Source organism: Rhinoderma darwinii, chromosome 4 (assembly GCF_050947455.1).
Source record: "Rhinoderma darwinii isolate aRhiDar2 chromosome 4, aRhiDar2.hap1, whole genome shotgun sequence".
Taxonomy (NCBI): Eukaryota; Metazoa; Chordata; class Amphibia; order Anura; family Rhinodermatidae; genus Rhinoderma; species Rhinoderma darwinii.
Window position 1 is genome coordinate 370,530,134 of NC_134690.1, and position 15,962 is coordinate 370,546,095.

The 15,962-nt window shown below is 44.0% G+C and overlaps 1 protein-coding gene across 1 annotated transcript; it reads right to left on the reverse strand.

Annotated features, from left to right (window-relative positions):
* Positions 1–475: 475 nt before the first annotated feature.
* Positions 476–15,800, reverse strand: PNO1 (partner of NOB1 homolog). Its single transcript, XM_075863109.1, has 7 exons — positions 15,540–15,800; positions 14,112–14,261; positions 7,160–7,243; positions 5,380–5,440; positions 4,381–4,498; positions 3,171–3,241; positions 476–987 (listed from the first exon to the last, which is right to left on the reverse strand). Exons 1-7 carry the CDS (start codon positions 15,696–15,698, stop codon positions 920–922), a joined length of 711 nt encoding a protein of 236 aa, XP_075719224.1. The 5' UTR covers positions 15,699–15,800; the 3' UTR covers positions 476–919.
* Between the last annotated feature and the right edge of the window lie 162 nt (positions 15,801–15,962).

Here is a 15,962-nt window from a genome sequence, read left to right on the forward strand (position 1 = left end):
TCACACAATTATGTAGACTAGTTATCATTTCCAGGGACTGTCTCTTACTTCTTGAGACCTAGATGACCATTACTCTCCAGTACATGGTTAGCTCCACAATCCCTGCAGCGTTCTTATAAGCTCCGTACTTCACGCTAGTGCAGCTCTGCTGCATGGAACAGTCCAGCCTGTAGGCTTTGGTCATAATATGGCAGAACACATAATATAATTATAAATTGTGTGACTTTTGTATAGGTAATGTCTTCAGTGGATACAACACTGTAGCATTGCTGTGCTGGGGTCCTGCGTACAAATCCAGCCATGAGCCGCATCTGCATGGAGTTCCTAGTTTGGTGGGTTTCCACTGCATTCTCTGGCTTCCTCCCCCACTCCAAAAACAGAGAGGTTATTGACTTCCTATGAAGCTGGACTTTGCAGTTTATAGGTTAATTTCCCTATCCCAGACATAGTCACAACCTGTATAATATTCAGTAAGTTAGAGAAGGCTGTAAATAATTTATTGTAATTATTGATCAACAAAATACATATCTGTTGCTGCATCAATCCATTACCAACGAGATTTTGTTCAGATATGGAGCTTGTCAATATTAAAACACAGGGGATTATAATCTGGAGTACCGGGCATGTATATCTAGGTCTCCATCGCCATTAAAGTGATAACCTGGGATGCACACGCTTCATACTACAGGGGCTGAACAGTTTAAGTTACATTTGTAGCTTTTTCCATTTACTTTTAACGGTTGATTTTCTTCCCATGATTCTAGAATCTAGTCACATGGAAATGAAAATCTGGTGAAAGAGTCCACAAGTCTTCATGTGTCACCAAGGAACCTCTTCCGACCATAGTCAAAACTGTAAGGGACGTCCATGGGTTATTCTGCTCTAGTAAACCCACCATAATAGCTGGTCCATTAGAGGGTTAAAATCGATCTGATGCTCTGCTTGCCACTGCACGTAAATTTCCATATACTTTTGATGGTGGACTTCCTGTGGGGAATGAGAAAACGAACACGTCAAGAAGTGGAATAAGATTTTATAACTAATCATAACCCAAAATACCAGCAGACGGATGACTGAATTGTGTTGTAGGAACATTGCGCTCCCGAAAATCCCACTGTATAAAACTATTAGACAACGGGCCTTTGAAGGGGGGTCCCTAGCGATTTTATAAGGCGTTTCTGTAGAAGTACACACCTCGTGATAACTGCAGTGAGAATAGTAAATGATCCATCTACCTAAGGGTATGTTCATACGTCTTAAAATACATCTGAAATTACGGAGCTGCTTTCAGGCGAAAACAGCTCCTGAATTTCAGACGTTTTTGCAAGTACACGCGTTTTTCGCGGCGTCCATTATGGACGTAATTGGAGCTGTTTTTTCAATGGAGTCAATGAAAAACGGCTCCAATTACATCCCAAGAAGTGTCCTGCACTGCTTTGGCGCGGGTGTCTTTTTACGTGCTGTCTTTTGACAGCGACGCGTAAAATGACAGCTCATCTGAACAGAACATCGTAAAGCCCATTGCAAGCAATGGGCAGATGTTTGCCGACGTATTGGAGTCGTCTTCTCAGGCATAATTCGAGGCGTAAAACGCCCGAATTAAGTCTGAAAATAGGCCATGTGCATATACCCTAATACTTGCAGTAAGCCATACCTCAAGTAACAAGCCCTCTTTACTATTCCATTTAGCCCTTATTCACACGAGCGTATTTCATGTCCGTGTTACGCGCGTTAAAACTATGGACGTCGTATGCAATTCAATGGGGCCAGACATTGAAACTCACTGCATGTCCTATTCTTGTGCGTTTTTTGCGCATCACGCACCCATTGAATTCAATGGGTGCATGGGAAAAAAAAAACAAAACACACGGACGTCAGACTGGATTAGAGCAAGGCCTTATACTGCGGTCAATGTGCGATTACAGGTCTTGCAAAAACACATTACATTGCACTTAAAGAGGCTCTGTCACCAGATTTTGCAACCCCTATCTGCTATTGCAGCAGATCGGCGCTGCAATGTAGATTACAGTAACGTTTTTATTTTTAAAAAACGAGCATTTTTGGCCAAGTTATGGCCATTTTTGTAGTTATGCAAATGAGGCTTGCAAAAGTCCAAGTGGGCGTGTTTAAAAGTAAAAGTCCAAGTGGGCATGTATTATGTGTGTACATCGGGGCGTTTTTAATACTTTTACTAGCTGGGCGCTCTGAAGAGAAGTAACATCCTCTTCTCTTCAGAACGCCCAGCTTCTGACAGTGCAGATCTGTGACGTCACTCACAGGTCCTGCATCGTGTCGGCCACATCGGCTTCAGTTGATTTTGCAGCAGCATCGGCGTTAGCAGGTAAGTCGATGTAGCTACTTACCTGCAAACGCTGATGCTGCTGCATAATCAACTGTAGCCTCTGGTGCCGACACGATGCAGGACCTGTGAGTGACGTCACAGATCTGCACTGCCAGAGGCTGGGCGTTCTGAAAAGAAGAGGATGTTACTTCTCGTCAGAGCGCCCAGCTAGTAAAAGTTGTAAAAACGCCCCGATGTACGCACATAATACACGCCCACTTGGACTTTTACTTTAAACACGCCCACTTGGACTTTTGCAAGCCTCATTTGCATAAATACAAAAATGGTCATAACTTGGCCAAAAATGCTCGTTTTTTAAAAATAAAAACGTTACTGTAATCTACATTGCAGCGCCGATCTGCTACAATAGCAGATAGGGGCTGCAAAATCTGGTGACAGAGCCTCTTTAAAGTGTTGCCTCAGGACAGTCATTGATGGTATATCAAGGATATGGCATCAATGTCCAGTTTTGGACACCTGCTGACCGCTAGAACGAAGTGGCAGCGGCACTAGAAACACAATGTCTTACTTCTCCTTTACTGGGCGTTCTTTAGAGGATGTACGGTCCTTTCCATTATGATTAATGGACAACTATGTGGCCAAAGAAAGCCGAGTGGTACGGTCAGATGACAAAATTGTAGCGGTAGTCACGTCGTATGGACCCCCACCAGTCAGTCATTGATGGTATATTCTAGCACTATGCCAGCAATATCTTGACTATAGTAGAATAACCAGAAAACAGAGCTAGACGGCTTCTTGGTCCGCACCGCAGAGGAACAGTAGTATAATGGGGACAGATCACACAGGGCAGCAACTGCTGAACACTTACCCAGAATGAGGTTACAAATTGCTGTTCTTGCTATCTTGATGTTTTGAAAGGATCCCAAAATGTGCACTTTTCTAGAATAAAAATACAATTCACTGAAGTAAAACTGGTTTTACATAAGTTTCCCCAACTTCACTCCCTCAAATGCAAACAATACAATTAAAGTCAGAAGTGCGGCAGCTTCACCAGGTTTGTTTTTTTTTTCTCAATTTAAGTTATTGATTTTTCAAAATTAGATCAGACAAAAAAGAAACAATATTCAAAATAAAGTATCTTCAACATAGCACCTAAGGCAGACCGCGCAGAAGTACATATGATATCCATTACAGGCAATGGTCAATTCTCACAGTACATGGGCATATGGAAGACCGTAATAAAACAAAAAAAAATAAAAAATAAGATTCAAAGAAATGATTGAGCAAAATATCTCTATACAAAAACAAATAGAAGTCGAGACCAGTTTGGTGAAGTGTTTTTATAAACTCAATTAGTTGCAAAACGGGGATAGATGGGTGTAATGTTTGACGCCGATGCTTTCGAATACATAGAAATAGTCAGTCAAGGAGGTTTGGACAGGGGGGGGGGTACGTCCCAAATAATTAGGGCTTGGGGAAGGATCTGGGGGGCAAACATAACAGACTAGTCACCAGGAGTGGTGGTCAGCGCCGCCTTGGCCGGCTCCTTGTTATATGTAGCCCAGATATTCAGAAACCTGTATTACCTGTTCCCCAACCCGCAAGTTCTTCAAAGCGATAAAGCCGATTGATTTCTTCTCTCCATTGTTATATTGAGGGGGGCTCAGCTTCACCAGGTTTTATAAAAGCCTCACATATAAAGAAAGTGTGTGTAACAGATTCAGGTATCGCCAGGATTACCTGAATGGCACCAGCTCCAATAGGCAGAGAGGTCATGCCCGGGTGCTCACGAGAACTTCATGTCTGACCCTATATATGTGTTAGTTCATGTAGTGAGAGATCGGGGCATCACTACATGACGGCAGATCCAGGTGTACATGAAAGCTGGAAGACCACCTCTATGGGAGCTGCAATGACAGCCATATACACGGTCACCCAGCTTTCCCAGAAACAGATAAAGGAAAAGTAGATTACAGTTTTTACAGAAGACGAGTAAGAGGAAAATGCAGCGGAAGTCAGCAACTCCAAGGGAACATTTCTGATGATATTAACCTGCAGACACTGCAGGGTATACTTACGAGTCAGCAAGAACTATCCTCGTCTTTGTCACATTTTCAATGGTGAATTTGGTCTTTCCTCCTTTTCCAGCTATTCTGCCAATAGCACGAGAGAGATGATCTCCCTTTAAGGGCTTAACTATGAAGAGAAGAAAGTGCCATATTACAGAATCTTTGGGGATATTCCAGTTATAGTGATATGTCTGATCTCATACTACAGCTGTGTGAATTGCCACCAGGAGACACTTCTTACTAGTACTGATAAGCCACTGCTAACATCGTGTCCTTCTCCATTGAAATACACAGGGGCGCTTGGCCGAGCCAAACATGCAAGTTTATGTAGAAGTCGGGGGAGATCCCTGCAGCTAATGGAGTGCTGGGCCGCCAGCTATCCTATGACAAGCTTTTGTTGCACATACGTGATCAGGAGTCATTTAAAGGGATTTCACGAGATTAGAAAAATGGGTTTGCGTGGATTACTAAACGCTGTGGTATTTGCAAATCAGACCCCTTCAAGGTCAGTCTATGAAGGGAGTTTAAACTTTTACAGTTCCTGTTATTGATGTCGGATCATCACCTAAAATAAGAGCACAAATCCAAAGAAGAAAGGTTTTAAAAAAAAGATTCATGGAGGATTATGAAAAGGTACTAACGATCCCCTTTATAATGAAATGCAAAGGTAGGACCACGAGTCCCCCAACAGGTCAGGTTATCAGGATTTCTGTAACGTTTCCAGGTGATATTCTCAGTGAATCAGGAATTGTCACAGGAGTTCTCTATGAGATTTCCTGAAATCATGAGCCGTTGGGGGACGGACTGACTGGAATTGAGAAACGCTTCTATAGACATCCTCAGTATGTCATGTACATGTGGAGATGGTCATCAAGGCAAATATAAAATGTCATATGAAGAACAAAGTACACCGAGTCTTGCCAAAAAGTGGATTACAAATTCGCTAAAATAGGCATCGGTCCTTCCTCTGCATTGTCCACGGAACAATTAGATAAAGGAACAACTTACCATCTGTGACAGCAAAGGTTTCTAAGAAGAGATCATCAAGTCGAAGTAAAGCCAATGCATCCTGTGAAAGACAGACGTTCATCATTATAGACAGCAATAAGCCTCAGCAGATCCCGGCTCCACCATGATTTGTTCAATAGCGATTTCCTAATAAATGGAGCACTTGCTATACTGTAATGTACAGGTTCAGGCAGCTGTCAATCTGCAAAAGGCGGCCATACACACCATTAGGGTGCGCTCACACAAACACGCTGCGGGAACGACATTCTGCATTGCAGCATATTTTTCCCAGAGGCAAACATTGTAACGTTTTCAGCACATACAATGCAAAGTACGCCACACGTGAGCGCACCCCAAGATTGGCCATGAACAATCCAACCAAAGATACGCCACTCAGGGACATATTTTCCACTAACAGGCTTAAAAACAAACACCAACATGATCGATGCCTATTTGGCAGACATGGATTGGTCGTCAGCCATCACAAATAGCTTGCAAAAAACTTTTAAATGATTGGCCGACTATGACCTAATGTGTATGGCCAGATTAAGAGTGGCATTGCTCACCGGTACCACACATCCCCTGTATACACCATTGACGTCAAATATACCCATAACCAGATTAAACCTAAATGTGACCGGTTACGATTCTTCAAGTTCCTTTAAAAAATGATCAGTCGTAGATTTGTTACGAATGGATTCAATGACGCCAGTGTCAGATGAGACCTTCACATATGGTGGCTATAGAAACAGTTGGAGACGTTGACCTGACAATCAGCTCAATCAAATGGTCCATCAGTGAGAAAATTTATTTAATTCCGAAAGACATAATGAGAAAGATCAGCAATGCTAATTCCTAGAGGCCCTGTTCACACTGAGTATTTTGACTAGCTTTTTGGCACAGAAACCGCTCTGCAAAACTAGTCAAAAACCGTCCGAAAATGCCTCCCATTGATTTCAATGGGATGCGGTTCTCTCCCGCGAGCGGTAAAACCGCCTCACGGGAGAAAGAAGGGACATGCCCCATCTTCGCGCGGTTACGCCTCTGACATCAATGGGAGGCAGAGAAAGCGTATTTGAGTTTTTTGCCCATAGCACTCAATGGGCGCAAGCAAAAAACGCGACTAAAATCGCAGCAAACGACGTGCAGGAAGGGTCAAAAATTGGCCTCAAAATCTCAAATGGAATTTTGAGGCAGAATTTTCCTCCTGAAAAAAAGCCTAAAGGGTATGTTCACATGCCCTATTTACGGACGTAATTCGGGCATTTTACGCCTCGAATTACATCCGAAGATACGGCTCCAAACATCAGACCATTGAAATCAATGGGGTTACGATGTTCTGTGCACACAGGCTTTTGCATGTCACTTCTTGGGACGTAATTGAAGCAGTTTTTCATTGACTCCATTGAAAAACAGCTCCAATTACGTCCGTAATGGATGCCACGAAAAACGCGAGTACGAGCAATTACGTCTAAAATTCAGGAGCGGTTTTCGCCTGAAAACAGCTCCATAATTTCAGACGTATATTCCGTTTGCGTGTGAACATACCCTAAATGTCCTGCTCAGCCGGATGCCGGGCCGAGTCTACAGCCCGGAAACGCTTGTTCCGGTCGGGAACTGAATAGGTGGGGGGGCACTTTGCAAAATGCCCATAAAGGCTTCCACTAGTGGGTGCAGTCACCTCTGTATAACGCCCACGTCTCATGACACTGGCTAGGATTGTGTAGTTGAGACATTCGTGCTTTTATTTGGATAATGACCAACACTGCAGACATCTTACCTCCACTTGGAATCCCAGGATAAAGGCTTTGACAAAGTCTGCTGCTTTTGTTAGTGCACCAACATCTGCTGTCTCTTTACAAGTCTGGAGAGAGAGGAGAATTAAAAAAAGTGACATCTTACATGAAGCCATTATATAAAACAGATTAACCCCTTAAAGACACGGCCAATTTTGGCCTTGAGGACCTAGATTTCCCTCTTTGCATCCTGACACTCATAACGCTTTTATTTTTTGTACGACGTAGTTGTATAAGACTTTGTGTTTTTTGCGGGACGAGTTGTACTTTATGTAGGTACAATTTTTTGGTACAAATACATTATCGTTTAATGTCTATACATTTTTATTTTGGCGAAATTGCAGAAAAAAAAAGCAGTTCCGCAGCAGTTTTAATATTTTTTTTTTTACACCATACACCGATCATAAAATAGCAATTAGACCTACCGGTAATTGTATTTCCAGGAATCCATCATGACAGCACTACAGGAGGTTGCCCTCTTGACCTCTGTAGGGACAGGAAGACAGAGAGGTTAAAAGGCCCCTCCCACCACCCACTTGCCAGTGTTTTTCAATTACTACACCAGGATGGATGCAACCCTATTTTATTTCTAGGGATAATAACTGACATGTTAAATGCACAAATCAGAATTCAATAAGGGAGGGAATATAATGGTGCTGTCATGATGGATTCCTGGAAATACAATTACCGGTAGGTCTAATTGCTATTTTCCAGTACATCCCTCATGACAGCACTACAGGAGCAATACCAGATTATAATGCTCAGGGCGGGACTATGGATTGGAGGACTTTCCGTCCAAAACTTAAATCCGTATCGGACAGCACATCGAGTCTATAATGTTTGTAAAACGTATGATGGCTTGACCAAGTGGCAGCTTTGCAGATTTGGTCAATAGAGGCTTCTCTTCTTTCTGCCCAGGATGCCGAGACTGCCCTTGTTGAATGGGCTCTGATGCCTTGTGGGGCACATAGTCCTTGGGACTTGTAGGCTTCTTGTATGGTGGTTTTTACCCATCTCGCTAGAGAGCCTTTTGAGGCTTTCTTTCCTCTATTCTTTCCCCCGAATAGGACAAATAGATTTTTATCTCGTCTCCAGGAGGAGGTTCTATCCAGATACTGAAGAATTGTTCGCCTGACATCCAGGCAATGGAATTTTTCTTCTTGTTGGTCTTTTGGATCTGGATAAAAGGAAGGTAGAATTATTTCTTGTTCTCTATGGAAAGCGGTAGATACCTTTGGAATAAATGAGGGATCCAGCTTTAGGATGATCTTATCCTCTTGTACTTTTAGGTACGGTTTTATGATTGATAGAGATTGGATTTCTCCAATCCTTCTTGCTGAAGTAATAGCGACTAAGAATGCAGCTTTTAGAGTTAAAAAATGCATACTAATTTTGTCGAGCGGCTCAAAGGGGGGCTCACAAAGAGTCGTTAACACCACATTCAAATCCCAGGTAGGAACTGATTTCTTTAGGGAAGGTTTCAGTTTAGAGACCGCTTGGGTGAATCTTCTGATCCACCGATGTTCAGCCAGAGGAGTGTTAAAAAAAATTACCTAAGGCTGAAATCTGCACTTTTAAGGTACTAGGGCGAAGTCCTTTTTTGAATCCCGATTGTAAAAAATCTAGGATTTTTGCAATGTTGGGAGAAAAGGGATCTGGTCCTGGGATTCCATGCCAGGAACAGAATTTCTTCCAAATCTTTTGATAGATTTTTGAGGTAACTTCTTTATGACTTGATAAGATAGTTGAAATTACCTCGTCTGACAGACCGTGGTTCCTCAAGATCTGCCTTTCAGGATCCAGGCTGACAATTTCAGAGTCTCTATTCCCTGGAAGAATAAGGGACCCTGGGAGAGAAGATTCTCCTGGACTGGGAGCATGATAGGATCTTCCAACGCTAGGTATTGTACGATTGGAAACCAACTCCTTTTCGGCCAATAGGGAAGAATAATGATGAGCTTTGTCAAATCTTCCTGGATTTTTCTTAATACCATTGGTATTAGAGGAAACGGAGGAAAGGCATAGGCCAGATCCATGTCCCAGTGTTGGGACAATGCATCTACTCCCAATGGGTTGTCTCTGAGATTTAGGGAGAAGAATGTCTCTACTTGAGTGTTTTTCCTCGTGGCAAACAGGTCTATTTGTGGATAACCCCAATTTCGGGTTAGGCAACGAAAGACTTCCTTGTTTAGGGACCATTCTCCTGGGTCTACTTTTTTCCCGCTCAGGAAATCTGCTGATAGGTTCTCTGAGCCTTTTAGGTGGACTGCCGTGACTGATAGGACGTTTTCTTCTGCCCAACTGAAAATTTGTGCAGAGAGGCCCTGAAGAAGAGTGTGTCTTGTTCCCCCTTGATGGCGAAGAAAGGACACTGCTGTCGTGTTGTCCGATAAAATTCTTATATGCTTCCCTTTTATGGTGGGTGAAGCTCTTATAAGTGTCTCCCATACAGCTCTTAGTTCTTTGAAGTTTGAAGACATCATCTTCATTTGACCAGTCCATGTGCCCTGAAAGTGTTGGTCTTGGATTACTGACCCCCAGCCGTGTTTGCTGGCATCTGTGGTAATCACTACATAAGGAGAAGTTCTCCAGGGGACTCCCTTGTCTATGCTGTTTGTGCAGAGCCACCACAGGAGAGATGATTTCACAGTCTCGGAAATTTGCATTTTTAAATTCAGGGAGTTTTGTTTTCGATCCCACCGGGATAAGATCAGATTCTGTAAGGGTCTGGAGTGAAATTGGCTCCATGGAATAGATTGGATGCAAGATGTCATCATTCCCAACATCCGCATACATTCCCTTATGGAACAGGCGTCTTTCCCCCAAAATTTTCTTACTTCTGCCAGTAGGAGTATTTGTTTCTCTCTTGGGAGGAAGGAATGTTGAAGGGAGGAGTCTAGCAGTACTCCTAAGAAGACCTTCTGTTTCTGGGGAGGAAGACTCGACTTCTGAAAGTTGATTATCCATCCCAATTTTTGTAGTAGGGAAAGAACCTGTGACTGATGACTGACTAAGATAGCAGGAGTATCTGCTGTCAACAAGAAGTCGTCTAGATATGGGATAATTACTATACCTTGACTTCTTATGAATGCCATGATCTCTGCCATAATTTTTGTAAAAATTCTGGGGGCGGAGGAAAGGCCGAAGGGGAGGCAGACAAACTGGAAGTGGAGAATGGAAGGACCGTCCTGAATTGCGAATCTGAGGAATCTCTGGTACGCGGGGTGGATAGGAACGTGATAATACGCATCCTTTAAATCGATCGTACACATTGATGCCTCTTCCCTTATTAGAGGAATAGTCGATCTGATAGACTCCATCTTGAATTTCCGATAATTCACCCATTTGTTTAGGAACTTCAGGTTGATTATTGTCCTGTAGGAACCATCTGGTTTTTTGACCAAGAAGATTTTCGAATAGTGGCCCTTGCATATCTCGTTGTGGGGAACTGGGGAAATGGCTCTCAATCTGAGTAATTTCTGGACGTCCTGGATAAGTACCTGATGAAGATCTTTTGCTTGGTACTGGGTTATTAGGAATTTCTCTGGAGGAATGGAGGAAAATTCTATTTTGTATCCTTCTTCTATTATCTTTAGAACCCAGGGGTTCTGGGTTATTCTCGACCATTCGGGATAAAATTGTAGGAGTCTTCCCCCCACACTCTTGGCGTCATTGCTTTGAGGGCTGGAATGAATTATTTGGGTTAAGGAGATATCCTCGACCCCTTTTCCCTTTGGGGTAACTCCAGCGACCGGACTTCCCCGCTGTAGTTCTGTGAAGTAGGATCCCTCTGTTGGCGAAATCTTCCAAATTGAGGGGTTTTTTTTTTTGGTTTCTCTTCAGGAAACCCCTTTTTTCTATCTGTTGCACTCTCCAGTATGTTATCAAGGAGAGGACCGAACATCAGAGACCCTGTAAATGGGATAGAACACAACTTGTTTTTGGACTTAGTATCTCCTGACCACATTTTGAGCCATAATGCTCTTCTAGCAGCATTTGAGAGAGCCCCATTCCTGGCAGCAAATCTAATAGATTCCGCTGAAGCGTCTACTAAGAATCCGGTTGCCATTTTTAGTAAAGGTAGAGATTCTAGTAGCTCTTGTCGTGATGTCTTCATCATCAGATGGGTCTCTAGCTGGTTTAGCCATATGAACATTGCTCTTGCTACTGATGTGGCCGCGATATTAGTTGAGATCAAGGCCGAGGAAGATTCCCACGCTCTTTTTAGTAGTCCGTCTGCCTTTCGGTCCATGGCGTCCCTCAACTGAGAGGAATCTTCAAAGGGGATTGCGTTTTTTTTAGCAACCCTGGCGACTGGGACATCTACTTTTGGGATTTCATCCCAAGGCTTAGTGTCCTCTGGATCAAAGAGAAGTCTGTTCTTAAAATCTCTTGAAATGAAGAGCCTTTTTTCTGAATCTTCCCATTCAGTTGTCACCATTCTTTTAAGATTTTCGTTTACCGGAAAAACCCTTGTTTTCTTTCCCGTTAGACCTCCAAACATCTCATCCTGGATGGTATGTGGTTGGTCCACTTCGGGAATATCCATAGTTTCCCGTATTGCTTGAATTAGGGTATCAGACATCTCGGAAGAGAAGAAAAATTTTTTCTCTTGAGTGGAAGAAGTTGAAGGTAAGAGTTCGTCTCTTTCTTCTAACTCATCTTCCGATAGGTAATAGCACTCCTGTTCAGAGTCCGACCCCTGAGAAGGAGGCCAATATTTTTGATCCACTTCAATCCGTGGTCTTTTTGCCCGGGAGTGTGAGGGAGTTTCTTGCGGAGTGGCGAGGGAGGCTACTGACTGACCCACTTCCTCACGAATCATAGTCCTAAGTTCGGACATGAACGTTGGTTGTTCCTCCTTTAGTATTTTGGCAATACAATCCTGACACAATTGTTTTTTATGGGACTCTGGCAATTTTTTTGCACAAGTCGCACATTTTTTAACCTTCTTTTTATCAGTTTGTCTCTGAGAGAAATCTTTTTCCTAGAGAAAACAGAAGGTAGGTAAAGTATGGTGTACATACATAAGGGGTCATACCCTTCCCCAAGGGTGAGACTCACGTGACCCTGGGACATATCTGGAGTTCCATCAGGACGAGGAAGTTCCATATCGCGACAGGTAACAGGCAATGCAATATGCAAACCACAAAAAATAAATCCAAGTTAGAGTTATCAGCTCTAACTACATACCTGTGCGTGTCCCTTTAAATGCGGGCGTTTTGAATTTCCCGCCTTCCAAGATGGCCGCGGACCGGAAGTAGCCCGACGTCTTTCCGGTCGGCTATTCGTCCAGCGTGTACCTGGAGTGCAGCCGCCATAGCCGGCGCTAAGGCTTGCTATGCGGTGCAGCGAGGATCCCTGCCGGTGCGTCCATGCCTATGGAGCTGCCGGTCCCCGCCTGGTCCGCGGTCCGGCCGAAGCCTGCTTGGGAAACCCCAGCCCCCACACACTACCAGAACCCTGCCTAGGATTCCTCCGGTAGGTGTCTTAGGGAGGGAGCTAAGGGACCCGTCGTATGAGGGGTGTTAGCCTGGGCTTTAGGGGGAAGAGAAGGGGGAGTGCACGGACCCCCCGATCTTGCCCCCTGCCCGAGTTTTTTCCTGCACTAATACAGGAGCGACGCTCTCTGCTCCTGACCCTTGTGGGGACAGGAAGAACACTGGCAAGTGGGTGGTGGGAGGGGCCTTTTAACCTCTCTGTCTTCCTGTCCCTACAGAGGTCAAGAGGGCAACCTCCTGTAGTGCTGTCATGAGGGATGTACTGGAAATAATGTTATATATTTGTTGTACAGGTTGTTACGGTCGGGGCGATACCAAATATGGCTATATTATTTCATGTTTTGGGACTTATATTTTAAAAAGTTTATTTATTATAAAAATGTGTGTTTGTGTATTTTTTTTTACTTTTTATTTATCTATCATTAATTTTTTTTTACATTCATTTAACTTTTAGTTTTCTATCCCATAAAGGGATATATCATTTTGTAACTAATGTACTGGCATAGATCTATATGCCAGTACATTAGCCTGTGTACTGATTATACACAGGCAGTTATTAGGGCATACCTCAGTATGCCCTAACAGGAAATATGTTCAGACAGCCCTGGGGTCCTTCAATAGACCCTGGGCTGTCTGGCCATACAAGTTATGGGCTTTGATCGCGTCACAGTTATCTTCTGTGACGCGATCAATGTGCAGTTCCCCTTCCTTGAACACCGCGATCAGCTTTCATCGCGGCGTTCAAAGGGTTAACGGCGGAGGTTTCTCTTCTCTCCGCTGTCAGAGTGGGGTCGTGGCTGTGTATAACAGCCGTTGCCACTAGATCGCGCGCACCCTACGGCTGTCACACGACGAGAATGCTCGCCCTAATTTGCCAAGTACTCGCCGCTCAGGATGAGCATTCTCGTCCTGTGTCGGCAACCAGTTAAACCTCAGATAAGACCAACTCCACTCAGCTGTACAAAAACATTACGTAGTGGACACACGAGTCCAGTTCTTAGGGTCAGTTCCCACAGAGTTTTGACATGTCTTTTGACGTGGAAACTGCCTCGGAAAACACACCAAAAATGCCTCCCATTGATTTCAATGGGAGGCAGAGGCGTATTTTTCCCGCGAGCGGGAAAAAACAGCTCGCGGGAAAAAGCAGCGACATGCCCCATCTTGTTTAATTACTTTTGAGCCCCTGAAATGAGGAGACTGCAGAAAAATAATTGCAATTCCTAAACTTTTCACAGGATATTTTTGTTCAACCCCTTGAATTAAACCTGAAAGTCTACACTTCAATCGCATCTCAGTTGTTTTATTTCAAATCCAATGTGGTGGCAGCGGAGCCCAAATCATGAAGATTGTGTCACTGTCCAAATAATTCTGGACCTAACTGAACATAAACCGGCAACACGTTAAGTGATCAGAACCTCCACAGGCCACGTCTCACCCGTATCTCGATGTTTCTCGTTTTCAGGTTAAACCGGACCTGAAGCTGTAAGTGTTCTACGATAGGAGTAAAGATTTTCATCCAGTTTTCTTTCAGAGGCGAGAATCTGTGGGATGGAACCGGGATTCTCCGCATTTCATCTTTGTTTCCCTGTAAAGAGTTTCAATATATTGTAATATTATCCCAAGAACCTCCATGTCTCAGGTTTGGCTGTGGATCTCTCTCACTTTTGCTTCTCAGACTTTACTCAACCAAGGTCTGACATTTCTAAAACCGGCAGAGCGCTCGTCCAGCTGACCACTAGAGCTCCTTGGCCCACCATAAACTTGCATATTTATTTCAATAGGGTGAGGGTTATTCCCATCTCAGACATATCCTGGTGACCCGCACCTCTAGAACGGGGCCCCCTGGCCGACCATCTGCACTGGGCTCCGGCCACTGATTCACAAGGTGGTCGGGTTGTTCAAAAAAGCAGAGCGCATTTTGATACGCCGTTTCCAGAATTCTCATAGAAGTGAATGAGCTGCGGAAACAGCTTATCAGTGAGCCACGCGGTTTCTGTAACTTTTGAGAGTCCCGGAAACAGCACAATAAAACACGCTCAGCTGCTCCCAGAAAACCCAGCCATCTCGTAACTCAGTGGCCAGAGCCCAGCGACGGTAGGTGGAATGATGGGGGCGGCAGGGGACCCCAGTCTAGGGATAGGTCCATCTGGAACACAAACCTGCAACCATTAGACATTTAAGCGAGGGCGCACATTCATTTCAATGGGGAGAGGGCTTAACTCCTGTGCAGAAGTCCAACATGCCGATCCTTCCCCCTGATATTTGCCATTGGGGAACGGGGAGTTGAGTGGTCCCCATACATGAGGTTTATGGGCATAGGTCAATTCCTAAATATTTCCAGACTATTTTTTAATGTATTATTCTTAAAGTAGCTTTAGTAAATGAGGGCTATTCATTATATAATGAAAAGTTATGCAGTTTGCAACTATAATTTGTATATTAGGGCCTGTTCACATCACCGTTCATTTCCGTTCCGGGGTTCACCCGACGGAACCCCGGAACGGAAGTGAACAAGCCCTTAGCGCTGAGAACACAGGTGCACAGCTCGTTACAAATACAGTAATCAGCTCTCTAGTAGAGCCACGTATGTGTCCATCACAATGTAGGTTTCCAATGCATGACAGCAAGCAGAGGTCTTGAAAACCATGAGGAATTGCCGCAGATAGTATAGAAAACCGCATAACTTTTCATAAAGCATTTGCTGAACCCATAATACGACGTAACAGTAAACCAGATCGATATTCAGGCTCACTTACAACCATTGACGCGATTTCATACATGTCAGGTGCATAAGTACACCCGTAGGTTTCTACACAACCATTACTTCCTACTAGGTCCAGCGCTGACAGCCCCACCTACTTACCATCAGCATGTCCCCAGATATCGGTGGGAAAACCGGTCTTTTAGGGGGCTGCTCCCCGGTGTCCATGGGGTTTTCTTTGGCCGCCCGCCTCTTCTTCCCCTTCCTGGTCGTGACGCTGGTGAAGTCCTCCCCGGCAGCAGCTGCGTTCTCCGTATCCATCGTTATAATATTAAGCTGCTACTTCTCTCCCAACACGTGTAAGCCGGAGATATCCGGGGAGAAAAAGGCGGGGCTAAAGCTTAAGGAACGAATAGATCATTTTCAGAATAACGTCATCATAATAGGCCCCGCGAACGCCCTATCGAATACCACGCTAATGTGCTGTCCAATGATTGCCTGTTTACGAATATATTCATGTTTTAAAATAATTCAAAATATAACAACATCAATTACATTTTCAGACAATTATTTTCTGTTTTCGCA

What these genes read in the sequence shown, in the direction of transcription:
- PNO1 (XM_075863109.1), bottom strand. Translation starts at nt 15,698, where the DNA reads ATGGATACGGAGAACGCAGCTGCTGCCGGGGAGGACTTCACCAGCGTC. An exon ending in TCCTGGGATTCCAAGTGGAG is followed by an intron (nt 5,441 to 7,159) that starts GTAAGATGTCTG and finishes TGTCTTTCACAG; the next exon opens with GATGCATTGGCTTTACTTCG. An exon ending in AACCTTTGCTGTCACAGATG is followed by an intron (nt 4,499 to 5,379) that starts GTAAGTTGTTCC and finishes TTCTCTTCATAG; the next exon opens with TTAAGCCCTTAAAGGGAGAT.